Here is a 21,981-nt window from a genome sequence, read left to right as displayed (position 1 = left end):
ATAAATGCTAGATTAATCTGGGTGCCACTAAAAGAACCATAAGAGATAATATATCTTGTCCTTTTCATGTTCAATCTGAATTATTGGATATGTTTCTTTCATGTGCTAACATGACAAAAAGACATAGAAAATCAATGTTGATGTGTCTTCATCCTCTCAAGTGCCAATATGCATAAAACATACAGGCATGCATAAAAATTCCTTTCTAAAAATAAACATTATATGAATATGAGTTCACAAATACAGGACTGTGCTGCAAGGCAACTTGACATGTGGATGTAAAGTTCAAATTTAGATCGGAGTGGCAGGTGGAAAGTTATAAACACAGGCTCATTTAAAAGGTAGTTATCTATGTCATTTACTGTAAAAAAATGAATCAATATGGTGCTAAACATTAAAAACTTGAGTTAAGATTGGCAGGCTAATTGGTATTCTTGTGCTACAATGTGTTAAAAAGAGTTTTGCCTTGAGAAAAACTGTAAGTCTTTTATATCAGTTGTCAGTCATTCACATCTCGTGTGAGGTGGAGAGGCCTTCCTTTAAGCCATTCAATACCATGTCCAAAAGAGATTAGTCACACGCATATAAACCCCCCCCCCCCCTCTTTTTTTTCTCACTTGAGGAGCATTGAGGTTTTGTAACTGGCTAACTGTTGGTGCACATCTAGAGTTCCCCCTTGTGGCTAAAATACCTTGCAGTCTGTCAATTAGGTAACCCCTACTATTCTGTATTAGTCAATCCAGCATGGATCTATGCCACTTGCCCCATTAGATCATTTCTCCCTCAGCGGCATGGCGGGTTCTCTGTGCAGGCTGTGTCATCTCGTTCCTAAGACTGCTTCACGAGCAGCCAAGGAACGTGGCGAATGGGGCAGCAAAACGGAGTTCATCCTGTCTGTGGCTGGTGCTATTATTGGACTTGGAAATGTGTGGAGATTTCCATATCTGTGCTACAAAAATGGTGGTGGTGAGTCTTTTAATTATTCTGCTGGTTTAGCACTGCTACCCAAACCTTCACTTAAAAAAAAACAGTGCAGTATAGTGTGAGATCCTGCATGCAAAGTTTTTTTTTCCTTTTTTAAGTCTCTCATTGTTGTCTCTTAACTTGAAAAAAATATGTTTATAGTAAATGTAAGAATATTATTTACCAAGGCAAAATTATAAGATTGTTGTAATTGTTTTACACCTCTTGAAGGGGAAAACCAGATAAACTATTAAATCCAATATGTAATTTCCATGGCCAAGGAAAGTTTGATCTGTATTTGTGAACATTAGTTACTATTTCAAAACTGAAAGTGACTCTCAAACTTGTGATTTCATAGAATATTAAAACTAAAGTTGCTCCAAAGACAATGAGTAGGACCTGATTTTTTTCCTTTTTGTTTTCCTTTTTTGAACCCCAATTTGCTTTTTTCAATTTCCTTTTTATCTTGTAGTGTATTCAGTTGTGAAACAGAAAAACCATTACACCATCTTTAATCATTCATTGTATGTGGTGCATCTTCAAACTTTATTGATAACTTCACAAATTTGAGTTTTAGCACTCAGTAATAATTAAATGTATGGATTTTGAAAATGGCTGTAGTTCCCCTTTTAAGACCTGAAAAACATGCAGTATTGTATATGTAGTAAATTGCTGAATGCATTATTATCTTTTTATACAAACTCAGTTTTTGCCCCTCTATCGATGGTGGCAACCCCTGTGTAAATCTCTCCTGTTTTCCGTCTGTGTCTCCCTCTGCTTCACAGCTGATGAGTAAGGATTTGACAGGTTATGAAAGCCTATGAAAATAAAGTTCTGCCTGCCTTTGTGCAAGAGCAGAGTCACATTCTTTGCAGAATCCCTCCGATTTCTATTTACTTACAAAACACCATGCTCATCTGGCTGATTTTTTATATAGAGCATTTTTTTTTACATTCAAGGACTGTAAACAGGATGGTGCAGTGAGTTTTGTAACATCAATTACATATTGTGTAATACGGTGATATTGGTTACATAGAATCTGACCTGACTGGACCTGCTTGGCTGGTCTCTTACATGATGAGTAAAAAGCTGAGCGTGAGAAAGTCAAGAGGGCACTTTCAATTACAGGCCATTTGTGTATTTGGTGAAAAACATACAAACATTAATGATAAAGATGGTCCTGGTACATCTGTGAGTCGCATCAGCTGAGAAATTCATTCAAGTTCAATGTCGTTTTCTTTAACAGTGAAAAATGTAAACCTTCCCTAAATTTCTAAAGGAATTATGATTTTCCCACAAAGGACTCCTTACTCCATTCAACTCCAAACATGACCCAAGGTGCACATGACAAATGTGTCCTCTGTGCAACATTTGGGACAACTGATGCAGGGTTCCTACATCTTACGGTGATGCCACTCAAAAACACATTTAAGACCAATAGCCAAAATTTAAGGAGAAAAGCAGAACCAACATTAATAACTTAGGGTTAGGGACATTTTCCCCAAATGTTTATTCTGGGGGAAAATATTTGGCTTTTGTTGGCTGGTTTTCTTGGCAATTTTGTGTTTCTCACTCTGTGGGATTCCACAAAGTGAGAAATACCTTTTGCATTAAATGTAAGCATTGTCTTGTACTGGTTTCAGCCATGCAGCAAAATCTTAGTTAAAAAGACAGTTTTTGTTGAATATGCACTCTGAGTGTTATTCGGGGTGCAGTGACAGCAAATTCTCTGCTTTAAGAATCCTGTCTTGAAAGAAAATATGAGTGTTGTTAGTTTCGGCATCCTGATGTGCATGATGTTAATGTAAGAGGCTTTTTTTAAAAAAAATATTTTTCAAAAATAAAAAAAAGATTCTTTTCCATGTCTTAGAATTTTTAAGACTTTTCAGATAGATTTAATGTTTTAATATCATTTCAATTAAATTAAATACTTTTTAAAAATTTTCTAGAGATCTGCAGGAACCCAGTAATGTACTTTAAGATCACAACTTTGGTTATATTTTTGACTTAAAATCCTACAGTGAAACAAAAACAAATTGCAATGAATAAAATGGATATCAACACTTCAATAACACTAAAAGAATGAAGATGGGGACAGTTTTGCACTCTTTTTGCATTGTTATATGCTGATTAAGCACTAAGCACTTACATATTTCAATTGTTTTGTATTTTTTATTTTTACGTTGACTTAAAAGTTGATGTGGTAGCTGGTTTTCCATACATATAGCTGCACTGTAGCTCTCTTCTTCTCTGTCACTCCTGTCATTGGTGTTGCAATCATCTCTTTTAAAGCCCCCCTAAAACTGTCAACATTGACAAACGGTAATCTCTAAAGGTAATCTCTGTTGAAAAGGTCATGAGCTATATTTGCAATATTATAACCACACGGGGCTTTAAGATCAGGTTTCAGAATGAATTTTAATCTGTTTGTTGTTTTGCATAAAAGGTTGACAGTCATGGCCACAATGCAGCTGTCAAAAAAGGGAGGGATCTTGGCTGTAGCCACATCGCCAGCCAAACTCTGTATGGATGATACACGCACATTCAATATTAACGCGCCAGTTCAGATTAAGAGTGGAGACCAATTGGGCAATCTCCTCAAAGCAATAAATAGACACAGCAGAGTGTATGGCCTCTGAGGGCAAATCAGTAAAAAGTGTTGCAAGTGAAATTACACCTTAATCAAAGTTTTGAAATATGCATGCTTAAGGGTCCAGTGTGCATGATTTAGGGGCATCTCTTGGCAGAAATGGCATGTAATATTCATAACTATGTTTTCATTTGTTTATAATCATCTGAAAATTTGAATTTTTATGATATTGTTACCTTATAATGAACTGTTTATATACTGAGTGGGTCGTCTTTCATAAAGTCTGCCATGTTGTTTCTACAGTTGTCCACAAATCAAACGCTGGATCAAGAAAGAGCCCTTCACATTTTTGCCTTGGCCACCATTGTTCTCCAACATGCTTGGCACACAAGATAAGTTTTGCCATCTCACTCTTATGTCACTAAATCCCACACACTGGAAATTTAAGCAGATTCGAGATTTACCCTTTGAAACCTGTATCAACATAGCTTTTCTTGTGCTGCATTCAGACACATTTACAAGTTTTTAAACCTTCAAAATCTGAGCAAATAGATTAACTTTCTCTTTAAAACATGGGGGAAAAGGCAATGAGCAACTTGGCAAGAACTGTTTTGCAAATTGCACGAAATTAGTAGATTTTGAAAATTATTTTTAAAGAAAAATATCCACGTTTTTTATTACATAAATATTAAATATTAAACATTACATTTTTTTCTTCTAATTTTCGGGTAATTTTCTTTTATACACACAAGTACACACATACACACTCACACACACACACACACACATACACACACACATATATATATCTTGATTAATCTTTTTCTTAGGTTGCTCATTGCCTTTTTCCTAATGACTATGAAAGACATCAAGCCCATTTGCTCAGGTCTCAAAGGGTTAAATGATTTGTCATATAATTAATTTAGCAGTAGGTGAGTTGACAGGTGATAATCTGCATAAATTCTAATTATCAATTGTTTGAAGGTCTAGTGTGTATGATCTAGTGGCATCTAGCAGTGAGGTTGCAGAACTCAACCTTCTCCCATGTGCCAAATAAGTAGAACTATGGTGGCCAAGGCAAAAACACACGTTATCTAGAGTCAGTGTTTGCTTTGTCCATTCTGGGCTACTGTAGAAACAACATGATGGACTCCATGAACGAGGACCCACTCCATATGTAGATGTAAACTGTTCATTCTAAGGTAACTTAAACACTATAAAGCTTCATTCCCACAGCACAAAAACCCGCTAACGGCTGCCAACATCTGGCTTTTTAATGCAATGCGTACGAGTGGCATTCACACCAGCTCAAATGACACTGCAGTAGACACACGCTCTGCATTGATGGGAACACAGACCCTGGTGGAAGCAATGATTTCAGCTCCATAATCGGTGAGATGCAATAATGCGCCATCATTAATTACCCTCCATCTCCTCCCAAGCAGCACTAAAACATCGATCCAAATTAATCTGCACGGAGTTTGACAGAAAGGCTGAATACATAAGAAAAGAAACCACTGAGAAGTTTTCAGACCTCTGCTCCTACTGCTGTCTACTGACCACACACACACACACACACACACACACACACACACACACAAAAGCTGACAGAAAGTCAGACTCGTGTGGAGCAAGCCTCACTGGCAGTGGGAGTATCAATCACCTATATTTAATGGGTTACCCATTTTTGAAAAATTCGCATGCACACGCTAATTTTGGTGAGAAATGGGTATCATTCTTGGTATTTGCTACAGAGCTTCAAATTTTCTTCAAACTACTCCACTTGAAATTCTACTACTTCTGCACATTTTTTTATACAGACTTCATTACTACCACTAGGTATAAACCCTTTATGCTTATAAAACTGCAAGACATTTCCTCTTTGAGCTTTTTCACTTGATGGACCTCCCGACTTTGACACTATTACAGTTGAGCTTCCAGCTTTTCTAGCAATATCTTTCAGCTCTTACCTTCCTCGGGTTATGCAGTTCAGCCTCCAACTCTGCCAGTTTTACAATTCAATTTCCATTTTTTTCAGCAGTGTACCTAAATAGGGCTGTAACATTTTTTGAGCAAGCCATTTCACATTTCTGCATTTTCAGAAATGCTTTGTGAATCATTTCAGCTGTCAGCAACCACATGCATTTTCTGCAGGAAATGCATTTTCTAGTCTCACTTTGTTACCGACTGATGAACCGACTTATAGTAAAAGTCACATATTCTAACAGACATCAGAAAGACGAAAGTGATTATGGTGCTCTTGGTATTTCATGCACATTTACAGTGCTTTTTTTTTACACTTTCAGGTGCATTCTTCATTCCTTACATCCTGTTCCTTGTGGCCTGTGGCATTCCTCTGTTCATGCTGGAGGTAGCACTGGGCCAGTACACCAGCCAGGGAGGAATCATGTGCTGGAGGAAGGTCTGCCCTTTGTTTGAAGGTGAAGTATACCTGTCAGGAGTTTAGCAAAGTAAAGCTGAAACACTACGGCAGTGCAATCTTAACATTTCCTGTTATTTCTAGGTCTGGGGTATGCCAGCCAAATGATCATTTTCTATGGATGTATCAGCTACATTGTGATCATAGCCTGGGCTTTTCTTTACCTTTTCTCTTCCTTCTCTGCTGAGCTGCCATGGGCCACCTGTAATAACACATGGAATACAGGTAAATTAATTATTTTTCTCTGAGCATTATAACTATTATCTCTCTCCCATACACATATTATTAATTATTATGGTCTTACTTGTGTGCATTTTAAGTATATATACATTAATTATTTATATCAGTGAAAGTTTGATCAATGACACCATTAATTTGAACAGCATACTATAAGGAAAATGTTGCATTATTTCATTATATTTATAATTAAGTGTGATGGTTTTGGTTGTGGGAATTTACCTAAAGTGGTTGCTGTATCAGTATGCAACACTTAATTTATCATGAACGGATCTAATAATACTTTTATTGAGCATGCATTTCCAGTTTTTACTGTGTTTAAAGGTATACTATGCAGGATTGTTGGTTACTGCTCGTAAACACATTTGACTAAAAAAAAAAAGTAACAACCAAACCAAGATTCCTTCTTGTTTGGCATTTCACCTCTTTATATTTATATTTTTCCAGTGCAGTGTTTCAGTCTGATTACAGTCACATACACACTTATAAACGTCCCATGTGCCAAAATTAAAAAGAAATTTTAAAAAGTTTAAAAAAAATAGTCTACATGTGTAAGTCTATACGTTGTTTTTTAGGAAAATCCTGCATAGTATATCTTTAAAAAATGTTAAGTGTCAACTGTGTTTGTACTCTAATATATTTTAGATTCTTGTGTGATATTGAACAACTATAATACCACTGCTAACTGGACCTCGCCTGTGAATGCATCATCATCTGTAATAGAGTTTTGGCAGTAAGTTTTTTGTTTGTTTTTTTTATCTGAAGACTGAATTGAGAAGATATTTGTCTAAGATTATCGAGGATAACATGATAATTAAACTTGAGTAACAAGACATGTGCTATTTGCATTTTGCTTTTTCAAAATGAAATGCATTATTTAGAAACATTTAGGTTTTGTCTGGCACAGACAGTAATGTTAGAGGTCCTAAACACCCCTGTTCCACTCTTATTTTGGCTGCTTGGCCATCTGCTCAACACTGGTTGGGTATGTGCAAACTCTGAGTGATTTACTTGATGTAATGGCACCCCACCCTCAATTTTGTGTTTGCACTTGCACCACTAATAAGAATGCTGAAGTGGCGTTCGCCAGCAAGCAGAATTCACTGTCAGTCCACTTCTCTGTGTATTCTTCAGTTTTTTCCCCATTTTGAGCTGTTTGTGTTTTCTACTGTTTACACTGCTAATGGGTTTTTATACATGCTGGTGCTACACTGGTGCAATTATTTGTCGAGTCAATTTGTAACCTTGATGAAATAGGAGCTAAAAAGTGATCGTTCCTAGATGTTGTTTTGTGGACAAAACAAAAAGGGGGTTCTTGAAACTATGAAAAAGCTCCTATGGTCCAAATCGCATCCTGTTAGCCCTGTCAAAACTGTTGCTACTGTTGTGCAATGTACTGTTAGTGCTTGTACTAGTGCTAGTGGACTGTTAGTGCTGCCAGCTGCCGCCATTTCAGCTCAGCCATGTCCATGTTTGCATGTGACGTCAGAGGTGAGAGTCGTGTTCCCGGCCCACACTCTGACCGTCCAGCCCCTTCTTATGCTCATAAATTACCTCGTCATGCTGAACCAGGTGTTATTAGGCCTCTGAACTGTCATGTCACATGATATGTTGCAGGACTGCATCAGGTTGAAATGCTGCCGGTAACAATGTAACATAAGCAGCGCGAAGGTCCCTATAGGCCGGGTGTGAGGGGTAGTGGATGGGTCCGACAAACCCTGGACTTTCACCCAGGAGGTTTATGTTCACTTCCTGTCTGAATGTGATGTTTATTTTTTCAGACCTAACCATATGCCCTTTTTGCCTAACGTTCCGTGTCCTTGTTGGCAAACTTCAAAATAATACATGCTTGAATGAGCAATTAAAAGCCCTTGTTGGCTTATCTCACCACAGGCTTTTGTTGACTTCCTTGCGTTGGTTGCGTGTGTGTGTGTTTTTGCTTTTATAGCGTGATCCCACCATGTACTTTTGTTGAGATCCCAGTGTCAGTAGCAGCATCCAGCAGTGTCATCTGCAGACACATGAGGATACTTAGAGGATAATATGTAAACGTGGAAGTCCAATGACAAGTAGTGATATGTGACGACTTCTGATGAGAGCATGTTGGAATGGCGTATATAGCACCTTTAATGGAATTTCATGAGAGGACAGAGAAATGTGGATGCCACATGTCGGCTAAAGTTTGCCATTTATGGTAATTATACACAATTTTATGGTTTGTTTTGAGATAATATATTACCAGTGCTTAGTATATTTAACCCCCTCCAATTCTGACCTGTACAGACTGTGTTTTCACTGTCACTCTTTTGATAGTTTTGTAGTGTGTGTTAAGGCGGGACATTTTTCATCTGACTCCAGTCATCACTCCCCTCTGAATTCACCTTGGAAAGGAGTCTATTCAGCCAAAATAATTGAAAAGACCTGTGTATTGAAGGTGTAAAGGGCTTTTAATTGCTCATTCAAGCATGTATTATTTTGAAGTTTGCTGAGCTTTGACATCATTTGACCTTTCATAATTAACTTTTTGACTTGTCAGTCTAGACTGTTAAGTAACTCTTATAATGGCTGCATTCCATTCAAGTCTACTAGGACTCTGGTATATTTCATGCTGGATCATCTGGACGTCTAAATGTAACAAACCTTTAGTTACACCTGACATTTTTATTTGTCATTGTTTTTATCAGCATGCGCAAAACTGAGCACAGAGTTGACTTGCTTGCCATTTTCTTAACAGTTAGGTCAGTTTGTTGTAGAAACATATAAAACATATGTAAGACAATGGTTTCCAACTGGTGAGATGTGGTCCAAAAGTGGGTTGCAGGTTCATTCTGAATGGTCCGCAAGTGACTCGCAATCATTTCAAGTTTGTGTAAAAACTTTGATGGCAATTTTGTTGGTTTTTTTTACCCTCCCCAAAGCAACAAATATTTTTCCTTGGGCCTCTCTGAGTGACTCAGGCTTGAAGTGTTCTCCTCACATAGAGAAGAAAAAAGAACTGCCAAAAACTACCCAAAATTTTAACATTTAATGAATCCCCAAAAACTTTAAAAACAAAAAAAATCAGCAATTTAAATTTTTTTTTTCCTTTTTTACTCCAAACTATATGCATTGTGTTTTATTTCACTGTGTTTTAAGCCCATGTGTTCTTTAAATTTTGTCAGATAAAATCGAATATTTGGTCATTTCTCTTATGTGCGGACCTTGAACTGATGACTAAGGAGTAATCTTGACCAAGTGGCTGGACCAGTTGGGAACCATTGCACTAAGAATTAAACACAACAGTAATGGACATGCTGATATGCATATTTCCTCAAATGATTGGTTAACGATGTCCTGGTTGTTACAGACGACGGGTACTAAATATCTCCACCGGCATAGAGGCGCTGGGTAACATACAGTGGGACCTTTCTTTGTGCCTTCTTCTGTCCTGGATCTTCTGCTACTTCTGTGTCTGGAAGGGAGTGAGATCTACAGGAAAGGTAAAAGAGAAATGATAAATCCTGACTCAAAAACGATGTTTGATTATTACTCTAAATTTCCCACACTTATTTATAATTTCTTTGTTTAATTTCTTTATTTTTACTTTGGTGATTTGATGAGAGTAAAATGATTATATCACAGTCTAAAGTTTAATCTTGAATTTGAACTTATCATGAATTGTTGCTTTTGAATCAATTATACATTCATACCAGCCATTTTTTACCAGCTCTGTATCAAAACAATGAGGGGAATAATGTGTAGATGAACTGTGGTACTTCCTTCTTTCCTGTCAAGGTCGGTGATGTAAAATACGTCAACTGGCGTAAGTAAGTAAGTACAGGCAATGCCTGTAGTATTATTGTATTATTTCCTATTACCTGCTACTCCTGCCGAGGTAACAGGCGAACAAAAAGCTTTAAGCATAGTACCTTTGGAACCAAAAGTAACACATAAGAACAGGTACCTACAGACTCTAGATTTGTGTAGTATTTCTACTGCAGACAATAAAGACTTTTACATGTGGGCAGGGTCGTTATCACTCGCTGCTCCGTCCAGCAGCACTTTCTGTATTTCCTTGTTCACCAGTGATAACCCGTTTATCATCCACAAAACAAGGCTGAAAGCTGGAGTGAGAGTCTCTCTCAATGGGATATTTATAAATAGTTGATTAAAATATAAGCAGTTTATGTAATCTGGTTGAAATTGATATTGCTTCAACATCTACTATATACTAAAAGTGTATGTCATTCAAGAGAGACAATATAAACAGACTGAGTGGTCAAGGTTGTCACATTGAGATTTAAGGTGATGCACTAAGTAACATTACAAGTAAACGTTCCATCCTAAAAATTGTCAGCAGTCAGCCCAGTGAATTATTATTATTTTTGTGAGTGTACTAATGTATTTGAAATTTCTCACAGCATTAACAGTGGTTAAAGCAGCCACAGCTCAGCTCTGAGCACAGTGTTGATTCTCTACTGACCAATCAGCAGACTGCACCATTTCTAGCTCCACCTTTTAGTACCAGATCTGTGTGCAAAGTACCCCAAGCAGAAGGGTGACGAAAAATGGGGACAGTTCCAAAGGTACCATCCAAGACTTTCTGTAAAGGAAACGCAAAAAAAAGCCTGCCAAACTGAATTGGACTGCTTGGAAGAAAAGCAGCTATAGAGTATAGAAGTGCATCATGAGACCCGACTCTCTCTCTCTCACTCATTAAGACTAAAATCTGATCAGACGGTAAAACAGGCAGTTTTTATTTCTCTCCTAAAATGTTTTCAGAAACATACTTTAATGCCCTCTTTAGCTGTAATAGCCTGAGTTTGTGAACAGGATGTAAGCACCACACTGCATCTAGCACACTTAAAACGAAGGCCAAAAAATATTAGATCAAACACTAAAACTAAGCAGCACTGACTAAAAAACAAGATTCTGTTATGGAGTTACATATTTCTCACCTCAAATGTTTTTAGAAACGCATTTTGGCTTACCGTTTAACTGTAATAAGAGACTGTTACCAAACTGGTTGCAGTTCTGCCACATGGTTGAGTGTGCATTACGTCACCCACCAGCAGTAGCGTTTATCGGTCTCATATGGTGCAGTAATTCCTGATAGTTGTTGGTTTTCTACATCTTGTGCAAAAAGAGGAAGCCACAATCCTTTTTCTCCTTTTTTTCTCTATTCATGTAGCACTAATTTTAACAGTATTTTCATCTTTCTACTGCATAGATTGGCTTGTTTTCTGTGAGGACGTCTTTGTGTTTTGGTGAAATACTCCTTTAACAATTATCTTAAACCGTAAGCATGCGGTAGTTACAAAACGTATTCTTCCCCATGGACTGTTTTCATAACCTTCTTCCTCCAGTGGTTTCCTAACCACCAGTTGGCTCTCATGTATGCCCATGCTTTCAGTAATACAGCTTTCCAGCACTTTTGTAACACTGTGACACTCCCACAGCGTTAAAACAGGCTGTGGAAATCTCTGTTGGATAACCTGTTGCACAGAGGTTACGTCAGATTTGCAAACTTTATACAACTCTTACCTCAGAATCAGAATCAAACTCACAATCAGAAATACTTTATTTATGCCCTGTGAGAAATTGTGGTTTGTTGCAGTCACTCCAATGCCAAGCACAAACGAGTACCAGCACAAAGTATGCAAAAAATCTAAAACAGAAAAACAGAATATTCCATTTAATATATTATAAATATGTATAATTTGCTGAGTGTGTAAATTGTTTAAATATATAAAATAGAAATACAGTATTATTAAGGGGGCAGCACGGTGACGTCTTGGTTAGCACTGTTGCCTCACAGTGAGAGGGTCCAGGGTTCGATGCCTGGTTGGAACAGGCCTGTGAGTGGGGGCCCCTCTGTGCAGAGTTTGCATGTTCTCCATGTGTCTGCGTGGGTTGTCTCCGGGGTCTCCGGCTCCCTCCCACATTCCAAACACATGCAGGTCAGGTTGATTGGTGATTAAATTGCCCTTAGGTGTGACTGTGAGCGTGAAAGGTATGTGTCCAGGGTGTACCCCGCCTTCCGCCCGATGACAGCTGGGATTGGCTCCAGCCGCCCCCATGAGGGCAAACGGTTACGTACAATGAATAAATGAATGAATGACAAGTATTAGTAAGAAACAAATAGCACCAGTATCAACATGTCTAATGTGCCGAGTGTCGATGTGTATAAAAATATAAAACTATGTGCCTTACACAATACAAAGTTTTGAAGTGGACTGTGAATTAGAAATATAAATATGTGTGCGATCCTACAATGTACAACAGATATATACACGAATAAGAAGAACAGTAAGAATACATACAATGTTTAACATATGTGTAACATATTTAATATAGCCCACATTCAAGAGTCCAAAGAATATTGCACATTTGAATAATTGCACAGGGGGTTGCTGTAGTTGAGCTAATGAACCAATTATTGCTGTGCTGGTGTTCAAAGATTTATTACACATTATAAAAAACTGTTGCACATTTGAAGTAACACCTGCCAGCCTGCTTTAGCCCCAAGCATTGAACACTGAGTGTTAGGAATGATGCTTTTCAACATGCAGTGAAAAGTGGCTGTAAGCCAGTGCTCCCATTTGTCAGGGGTGCAGTAGATGAACAGGCCTGGCGTGGTCTGTGATTGTGAGAAAGTGAACCAGAAACGCTGACTGGCAAACTGTTCTGTAACAGAGATGTTTTCATAAGATCCTGGGTGTCTGTGCTCCAAAATCACGTAACATGATTCATTCAGTTCCCCTGCCATACTTGTTCCCCAAAGCCATAAATCTAAATGATATGAGTTAACACTCTCGTATGATTTATTGAATGATGATATTGAAAATGCAATATCGCCAAAAGCAATTACCAAAATTGGCTGTTTTTTTATAAAAGTAAAATGTGTTAGGCACTGTGGTACTACAGAGATGCCTCAACCAACAAATTAATATTTTAGTGGTAAGGGAGCATGCATCTTTGGTATAGACCCCAGCAAAAATCACATCATCAACTTTAAATTTTTTTTTCAGTGAAAATAAAATGCAAAACATACCAGTCCCACTAAAATCAAGTCATGTTACAATCTGCAAAAACTAATTGCAATTTTTATAATTACATTGATTTATTTTTTGCATAGCGGCCCTAGATTATAACAAAATTTGACAACCCTGTCCATCAAAATGGTAAAGAAAAAAAAAAGATGTAGAGTTTCTGATTCACATTTGGCCTGAATTTTTGCAGTCGAGCACACAGCAGGTCAGCTAGATATTTCCTGGTTGAGTCCTCAGTCACACAAGAGGTCATATCTTTTATGATTTATTCAGCTGCGATGTACTGCGAAACTACTAAAACAATTACCACCTTATATCTGTATTGATCCTAATGTCACAATCCTTATGGGGATTTTTTCTTTAATTTGTAACAAAATGAATTTCTGTTTAAATGCAGGCTACCTACTTCACAGCCACATTCCCCTACTTCATGCTGATGGTGCTGTTTGTCAGAGGAATGACTCTTCCTGGAGCACTTCATGGTATCAAGTACTACCTGTACCCCAATCCTGCACGACTCGCTGACCCACAGGTATCATTCAGCCTGTGTTCCCACTCCATCATATTATTCTATAGCAAAGTGGGAGTATAACACTGTCTCTTATTTATAGGTTTGGATGGATGCTGGAACCCAAATATTTTATTCCTATGCCATCTGTTTGGGATGCCTGACTACACTCGGGAGCTACAACAAGTACAATAACAACTGTTACAGGTGAGTACTTCAAGGTAGAGCTGAGAATAATCCAATATTATCCACATCAATTATCTGTTTAATTGTTTTTATTTAAACTTTGAAACCTGGATCTACACCACTTTTATTGTACTGCATTCAGGCACATTTCACAAGTATTTAAACCTTTGAACCCTGAGCAAATAGGTGTGATTTAAGAAATTAAAAAATTAAAAAGCACAGGGGAAGGGACAACTTGGCAAGAGATGGAAAAAACAAACAAACAAACAAACAAAAATTGAAAGAAAAAAAATTGCAGAAAAAGTAGATTTATTTATTTTTACACAACTGAAATTTTTGAGCAGTTTTTTGGGCCATTTTTTGTGTTTTTCTTCTTAAGCTTCTAATTGCCTTCTTCCCATGGTTTTGATAAATTATTTTGTAATAGAAGCACTTATCTATGTCCTAATTCTGATGGCTGTAGTCTTGCATAAAAAAAACAAAAAACTCAGTATAATTTTCATGTCAGATTTAATTTATTTGCATCCACCACTTATCTATTATTTTTTTCCAAATTTTGCTTGGTTGAATTTGATTACATGTTACCATGTTACTTAAATATGGTTTAAGTTTAGGGTGTCTGTAAGCATTTATTTTCTGTATTACTCGTTCAGATTTGTGTTACCAAGACAGAAATAAAGACAGTGCATTGTTTCTGATTTGCAGAGACTCCTTCTATCTTTGCTTGCTGAACAGCGGGACCAGTTTTGTGTCCGGCTTTGCCATTTTCTCAGTTCTGGGCTACATGTCACAAAAACAGGGCGTCGACATTTCTACAGTTGCTGAGTCAGGTACGGATGTGAATTCACTTTGTGCCACTTTAAAATACTTCATACTATAGACTATATGAAGCTTTTTCCTCATTTTAATTTTCTAGCCTTATCTTGTAGGATTTTTCTGCCTTAATTCGTAAAGTAAGGAACAAGTGCAGGAGATGAAATATCAGCTTTGACACCGATGCTAAAAATTTCCACCCTAAAGTTGTGACAGACACCAGTGGCTTACGTCACGTCCACATGTAATCAGACAGATGGTGGGCATCAGCACCACTCAGATTTCAAATACTTCAATTTTATGCCGCCCTGCTGCAGAATTTACAATCAGATCTTACATAACTCTCTTACACAAGAGGAACACGTGCAGTCTGGACAATTACTTGACACTACTCACAAGAACATAAACTAATAAGTGTGAAATAAGTTTTTAAATGTATTTAACTCCTCTTTAAACAACTTGACATCATCACTGCACTCTGCAGGCCCCGGCCTTGTGTTCATAGTCTACCCACAAGCTGTGACCCTACTGCCATCGCCTCAAATCTGGTCTGTGTGCTTCTTCATCATGATCATCCTGTTAGGAATAGATGGACAGGTCAGTCTTGCTTATGTCAGACCAAAAAAAAATCCTCTAAGGTTCCTTCTTTTCTCAAAGGGTAACATTAGTTTTTTCAGCTTTGACCCTATTTTCCAATAAGTGACTCATGGAGACAATATTTTTTGGTTCAGTATTGTGTGAGAACAGCTGTGAAGCAGGAGGCAGTGTAACCACTCAGGGCCAGTGGTGGAGGATATATTCAGTTCCTTTACTCAAGTAAAAGTACTATACACTGGGAAAATACTCTATTGAATAAAAGTCCTTAATAAAAAATTTATTTAAGTTAATGCAAGTAGATTTAGTAAGGGAAATGTACTTAAAGTATGGAAAGTTTAAGTAGAAAAGTAAAAAGTAAATAAGAAAGAAAAAAATAATGGTCATTAACTTATAGTGTTTTATACTTAAATGTTTAAAATAATTACCCAATACACAAAAATAAAAACACACCCGAAAAACTCAAAACTATTTAAAAAAAAAACAAAAAACAAGAAAATGACTTGACAATCAAAATAATCGCCAATTCATTTTCTGTTGAGATTAATTGAGTAATAATTTCAGCCGTACTCATACTCATTGGATGGTTTAGTTTTTAACAATACATCATATTTTTAACATTATTTATATGTTTTTATGCAGACATTCTGATTTGTTAAGTAACCGGAAACTAAAATGTTCAGATAAATGTAGTGAAGTAAAAAGTATGATATTTCCCTGGGATGAAAAGAAAAGACTCAAGTTTTGGTGACTCTTTTTCCTTTAAAATTTTAGGTTATTTTTAAAAAACTTTTGCCATTTTTTTCTCTAAAAATGATTTTTATTATTTGGGTGAGTTTTATTTATGTTAGCAATGTTCAAAAATGCCTTCCAAACTGCAGAGCCACCAACATAAAAATCACTAAAATTTTACCATTTATCACAGCCAGAAATTTTGAAAACAGAAATTATTGTTGGATTTTCAAAATTCTGATGGCCCTTGAACACATCATGTGGGACTTACACTTTCCTCGAGTCACTCAGGGAGGCTCAAGAAAAAATATTTGTAGCTGTGGGGGAGGATGCAAAAAAACCCCAAAAAACAGCTTGCCATTTTTCACAGACTTTACTTTTGAGTTTGAGTTGTGTATTCAGAATGCAGCCGCGACCCACCAGTTGGGTACCACTGCTTTACATAATGTTGTCAGACACATAATAATATGTGAGCCTGTCACAACCAGTTTTGATTTCATTTAAAATAATTGTTTCTCCTTTAGTCACTTAAACAAAAAAACTTGGGAAAATAATGTCCATGTTGAAAATGACAAAGTTACCCTTACCCTGGTCTCTATACTAACTTGTCTTTTTGTCATTATCCAGTTTGTTGGGATTGAAAGCATCATGACCTCTCTGTCAGACGTCTACCCCTCACAGATCCGAAAAGGATATCGCAGAGAGATTTATCTGATGCTGTTCTGTGCTGTTTGCTTTATGTTTGGCCTCTTATTAGTGACCCAGGTAAGCTGTAAGACGTACATTCATTGGTGGTCATGTAAACAATCCATCATTCAAGACCTATTTAGAGATTGATCTATTAACACCCAATAAAGCATGTAGACTGTCTTTTACCACTTTCTTCTCATTGAGGACTAACATTACTGTGAGCTCTTCATTTAGCACACAGACAACTGGAATCCAGACTAATTTGTTGTCTGTTTTAATTTTTAGGCTGGGGCTTACATTCTGCAGATCTTTGATCACTATGTGTGCAGCGGTCCCGCTCTTCTTCTGATGGCAATCTTCCAGTCAGTAGTTATTGGATGGATTTATGGTAGGAGTTGTCAGCAAGTACAACTGTGTTTTTATTTGTTTATTTGATTTCTGGTCTATTGACATTATTGTACAACCTTATAACCAATGTCCCAATTCCACTGTATTGTTTAGAAAGGCTTTAACTATATAATGCTCTTGCCCCGAAAAGTAGCTTAAGTATACAAAAAAGTATGATAAAAAAAACAGTGAAATTTATATAACATACTTTATGGAGTAGTACAGTATGTGTAATGTGATTGTCTCTGTCCAAGGTGCTGAACGCTTCTGTGACAACATTGAGGACATGATTGGTTACAAACCTCTGTCACTGATGAAGTACCTGTGGATGTACGGCACCCCTCTTATTTGCAGTGTAGGTGTTTAAAGGAGACCACAGTGATTTATATTTATTAGAGATGGACGGATGATACCAAAGCTTCTTTCACGTCTGTGAATTTCTGTGATTTTTTTTTCTGTGTTTCAATAGGGCTGGGTATTGTTTAAAAAAATACAATACCAGTGCCTAAATAATTACCCTTTTTTTTTTTTTTTTAATTTTTGGAGATGTTTTCTCTTTAACATTTTTAGGGTGATTTTAATTTTCTCTAAAAGTTTTTGGACTTTGTCCTCTCTAAAAACATGCCCTCCAAACTGCAGGCCCACCAAAATAAAAATTGCTAAAATGACACCATCCATCGCAGCCAGAAATTTTAGAAACCGGAATTATCGTTGGATTTTCAAATTTCCAGTGGTCATTGAACACATCATGTAAGACAAATAATAAAATAAAATCATGCATTTCATTCGGAGCCACTCGGGGAGGCTCAACATGAAATATTTGTAGCTTTGGGAAGTCTCAAAAGAAAAAAAGAAAAATAGAAAAAAGTTTTTCACAAACTTGACTTGGTTGTGAATCACTTGCAGTCCTTTGAGAAAAGAGGCGTGTAAGTATAGAGGCCACCAGATGTCACTGATCGCTGCATTTGAAGCCCTGAAGATTCAATGTTTTTCAACACAAATACAAAGAAAACCCGAAAGCTTAACAGACTTCATCCGTCCATCCCTGACATATTTACAAAATCTACTGTTCCTTTTCATTCAACAATATTTAATGGTAATAATGGTAGTTTGTGGTCCTTTAAAGGGCACGCTTGTGTTTTTGCTTCTGAGATACACCCCCATGAAGTTCAACAACTCCTATGTGTATCCTTGGTGGGCGTACGGGATTGGCTGGTTCCTGGCCACGTCATCTCTTACCATGGTCCCACTGACCATGGTCTGCAAACTGGCCAAGGGGAAAGGGACTCTCTGGCAGGTCAGTGGTGGTTGTCAGGGTTATTTTACAATATTTGAAGTTTCTGAACCTTCCTTGTATGATTTTTAAAAAAATATTTAACTAATACCTATCACAGTAAAACACTCCAAGTTTAATAATTACATTAACCCTTTCAAATCTGACCAAATTGGTCTGATTTACACCAAAAATAACATGGAATGAAGATACAATTTACAACAAAATTACCTGAAATTAAGGGGGGGGGGGGGAGAAAGAAAGGGTTAAAAAAAAAATAAATATATAAATTCAGACTAATATTAAATAATTATTATAAATATACTTTTCTGGACATTTTCCCCTATTTCTTAAAATTATTAATTAAGAATACTTTCTCTCTCCCTCTTTTTTCGATCATTCTCTTGTCATCTCTTCTTGCCAAGTTTTGTTTTTTGAAAGAAATCAAACTAATTTGCTCAGGGTTTAGTGGTTGAAATACATGTGAAATGCTTAACAAGAAAAAATTCTTGTTATAACAAGATGTTTTTCTGTTTTTACAAGATGTTTTCATGTCATAATGAAACGAATTAAACTTTTTACCGATTTTTTTGCATGTTCTGCTGCAAGTGATATTCTCTGACAATATTAATATCTTCCTCCAGCGTTTAAAGAAAAGCTTGCAACCTGCAGAAGACCTTCCAGTGATGGCAAGGGAAACTGTAAACAGCGGCACCTTACTGCGTGTCCCTGACGATGGACAAAAAGGCAATGTGTAATGAATCCTTGGCATCTGCATATTTTAGCTCACTCACTACAAACGTTATCGTTATGTGGGTAAGGCATCACTGTAGTTTAATATTGTTAAAGTAGCCACTGTTCACATCACATCTAGTACAAATTAACATGCTGAGACTTTGGAATGGTTTGAAATATACAGTTTGTCACAGTCAACACAATGAAGATTTAAGTAAAAGTAACTTAAGTAGTTAAGTATTGCATAAAAACTAAAAGTACATAAGTCATCACTTTATTATGATATCACTTTTATGCAGAGGGTCTCGATTTTCTTTCTGCTGAGAACCGCTATAAGATAGAGAATATAGTGGGTACCACTTATATACGTATCTTACGTACATACGTACCTTGGAATAATTTGACATAGCCGATTTTTTTACACTTCTGTAGTCTAAGAACGACACAAGAGAAATGTATTAGAAGTAGGGCTGTCAGCATTTATGTGTTAAATGCAATGTGATTAAGGTCCGCACATAAAGGTTTTTTAAAATTATTTTTATTTTATAATCAACTTAATCCCCAGCTGACATTCCCATCTTTAACAGGCTGTACCAGTCTGAGTTTTAGTCTAGTATCATAGAAGACCTGAGGAGTCCAGTGGTACCAACCTTTTTTTTTTTTTTTGCAGTTATTTGATTGCTAATCAAGACAATCAGGCACAAATTGCTTTATGCTGTCAATATGAACTACAAAACTGTTTTGTGATGCAAAATAATGACATTGATAGCATGCAAATAAAAAAATGCGATTATGCTATTATATGCATATTATTATGTTAGTCGTGAAAATCGCGATTAACTAGTAAATTTATGCAGTTAATCGTGATTGTAAAATTAATCATTTGACAGCCCTAATTATAAAATATTAGACATGCATTAGAAGTATTTTAACCATGTCAAGACATAAAACCCATAAAACAATGCAATAGAGTACCCAAGGAATGAGTCCTAAAATCCGGAAATGAGTTAATGAGTCAGCTCCTCCGGTTCCCTCATCTCGAAGTCAGTGAGTTTTTGGTTAGATGTCTCAAATAAGGTCTGTGGTTAACAAAAGCCCAAGAGACTTTCACATTTGTTCTACGTCAAAAAAATAGGTCGTTAAATACCACATTGTGAACTCTGAAGCTTTCATGTGTCTTAAACAAGGTGGTTGCTAACAAGTAACTTAGTGAGAGTACAGAACGTCATCCCATCGAGCCGTGCCGAACACATCTCGACAGCCTCGTTGTGATGACGTGTTAATAGCCTAAAAATAGTTTTTACCTCTGGAGATAGTATTTAGGCTTCAAATATCCTGAAAGTGTTATTTATGAAGATATTCTAGCTGAACAAAATGTGCAAGTATTATAAATGTTTGTTTACCACAGAGCTTATTTTCTGCAGCGATCCAAAATCAAATGGAAAAATCCCACAGGCGTTTTGATGAGAGGACACCAGGGTGATGTTAACCCTTTATACCCCAGATGGACTTAGGATTGGTCAATTACTGTAAGCAACAGCGTTCTCAACCTTAACAAAGATCAAAGGGAAATAGAGAGAAAAGGGCAAATTCTAAGTGCATTTCAGAATATATACATATCAAGAAATAGTTTAACTTTTTATGCTCACAAAGATGAAATAAAAAGTGGATTCTGATGACGATGTATTATGATTAAAGCTAGATATATCGCCACGCTGTTGTATACCTCCGCTTACCAGTCAAGTTGCACTTACAGTTTACATACATGTCTGTAAAAACATGCTTCACACATATCTTCCTGCCGGCAGCTCAGAAGATCTAAACAGTCAGCACAGTATCAAGGTGGACACCCAAGGCTCTTGAGTTATGGCCAAAAAAATAGGTTTAATGAGGTCACCGTGACTTTGATCAAAGACCCTCAACTATCAAATTCTAATCAGTTTAATCTTGAGTTTAAGTGGACATTTGTGCTAAATTCAAGGAATCTACCTTCAGGCCATCTTCAGATATTGCATTCACAAAAATGAGATGAATGCAAGGTCACAGTGATTTTGAACTTTGACCACCCAAATCTAATCAGTTCATCCTTAAGTCCACTTGAACATTTGTCGAAATTTGAAAAAAAAACCAAAAAAAAAAACTCCCTCATTGTACTCATTTCGAGTTCACAGGAATGAGACGAATGCAAGGTCACCGTGACCTTTGACCACCAAAATCTAATGAGCTCATCCTTGAGTCCACTCGAACGTTTGTGCCAAATTTGAAAAAAAAAAAAAAAACTCCCTCAAGGTTTTTTTCAAGGAGAATGAAACAGAGAAGGTCACAGAGATCTTGACCTTTTACCTCTGACCACCAAAATCTGATCAGCTCATGGGTTGAGTCCAAGTGAATGTTTGTGTAAAATTTGCAGAAATGCCCTCAAGGCGTTCTTGAGATATAGCATTCACAAAAATGTGTCGGATGTACGGTCAGACAACCCGAAAACATCATGCCTTCAGCCTCGGCTAATGCCAGTGTGGAGGCATAAAAAGCACATGATGATTTTAATGAATTGAGACCGCCTGGCAGATTGCCATGGACCCCTAGGGGTCCTCAGACCCCACTTTGAGAATCACTGCTCTAGTGAGGATTGCTCCCAGTTTCTAGCTGAGGACGCTCTTTAACAGCTGTTGAATGTACTTGAAAGTTATTTGTTGTTATTTTATATGGATTAAATACACAAAAAATAACTTCAGTGATTTGGTAGGCAGGTTTTCTTTTTTTTTTTCCTTTTACCTTTTTATGGAGCCAAACATGCTGTTT

General features: G+C 36.8%; 1 protein-coding gene across 2 annotated transcripts; it reads left to right on the top strand.

The window, feature by feature from the left end:
* The first annotated feature begins 791 nt into the window (after positions 1–791).
* slc6a11a (solute carrier family 6 member 11a) lies at positions 792–21,172 on the top strand. 2 transcript variants are annotated; one of them, XM_042508069.1, is made up of 14 exons: positions 792–966; positions 5,860–5,994; positions 6,078–6,218; positions 6,876–6,963; positions 9,577–9,709; positions 13,659–13,793; positions 13,873–13,976; positions 14,661–14,785; positions 15,253–15,365; positions 16,722–16,859; positions 17,070–17,172; positions 17,426–17,526; positions 18,298–18,468; positions 19,089–21,172. In XM_042508069.1, the coding sequence occupies exons 1-14, from the start codon at positions 792–794 to the stop codon at positions 19,200–19,202; spliced, it is 1,776 nt and encodes a 591-aa protein (XP_042364003.1). In that variant the 3' UTR covers positions 19,203–21,172. The 2 variants fall into 2 exon arrangements, with proteins under 2 accessions (XP_042364003.1, XP_042364012.1); XM_042508078.1 differs by lacking the exon at positions 792–966 and adding an exon at positions 4,711–4,755.
* The last annotated feature ends 809 nt before the right edge of the window (positions 21,173–21,981 follow it).

The sequence above is a fragment of the Plectropomus leopardus genome, chromosome 2 (assembly GCF_008729295.1).
Source record: "Plectropomus leopardus isolate mb chromosome 2, YSFRI_Pleo_2.0, whole genome shotgun sequence".
In the NCBI taxonomy this organism is placed as follows: domain Eukaryota; kingdom Metazoa; phylum Chordata; class Actinopteri; order Perciformes; family Serranidae; genus Plectropomus; species Plectropomus leopardus.
This window is presented reverse-complemented; position numbering and strand designations above follow the sequence as displayed.

Coding starts and splice junctions, on each gene's coding strand:
- slc6a11a (XM_042508069.1), top strand. CDS start 792: ATGGCGGGTTCTCTGTGCAGGCTGTGTCATCTCGTTCCTAAGACTGCT. Junction 967..5,859: donor GTGCTACAAAAATGGTGGTG/GTGAGTCTTTTA, acceptor TTACACTTTCAG/GTGCATTCTTCATTCCTTAC. Junction 13,794..13,872: donor CACGACTCGCTGACCCACAG/GTATCATTCAGC, acceptor TCTTATTTATAG/GTTTGGATGGATGCTGGAAC.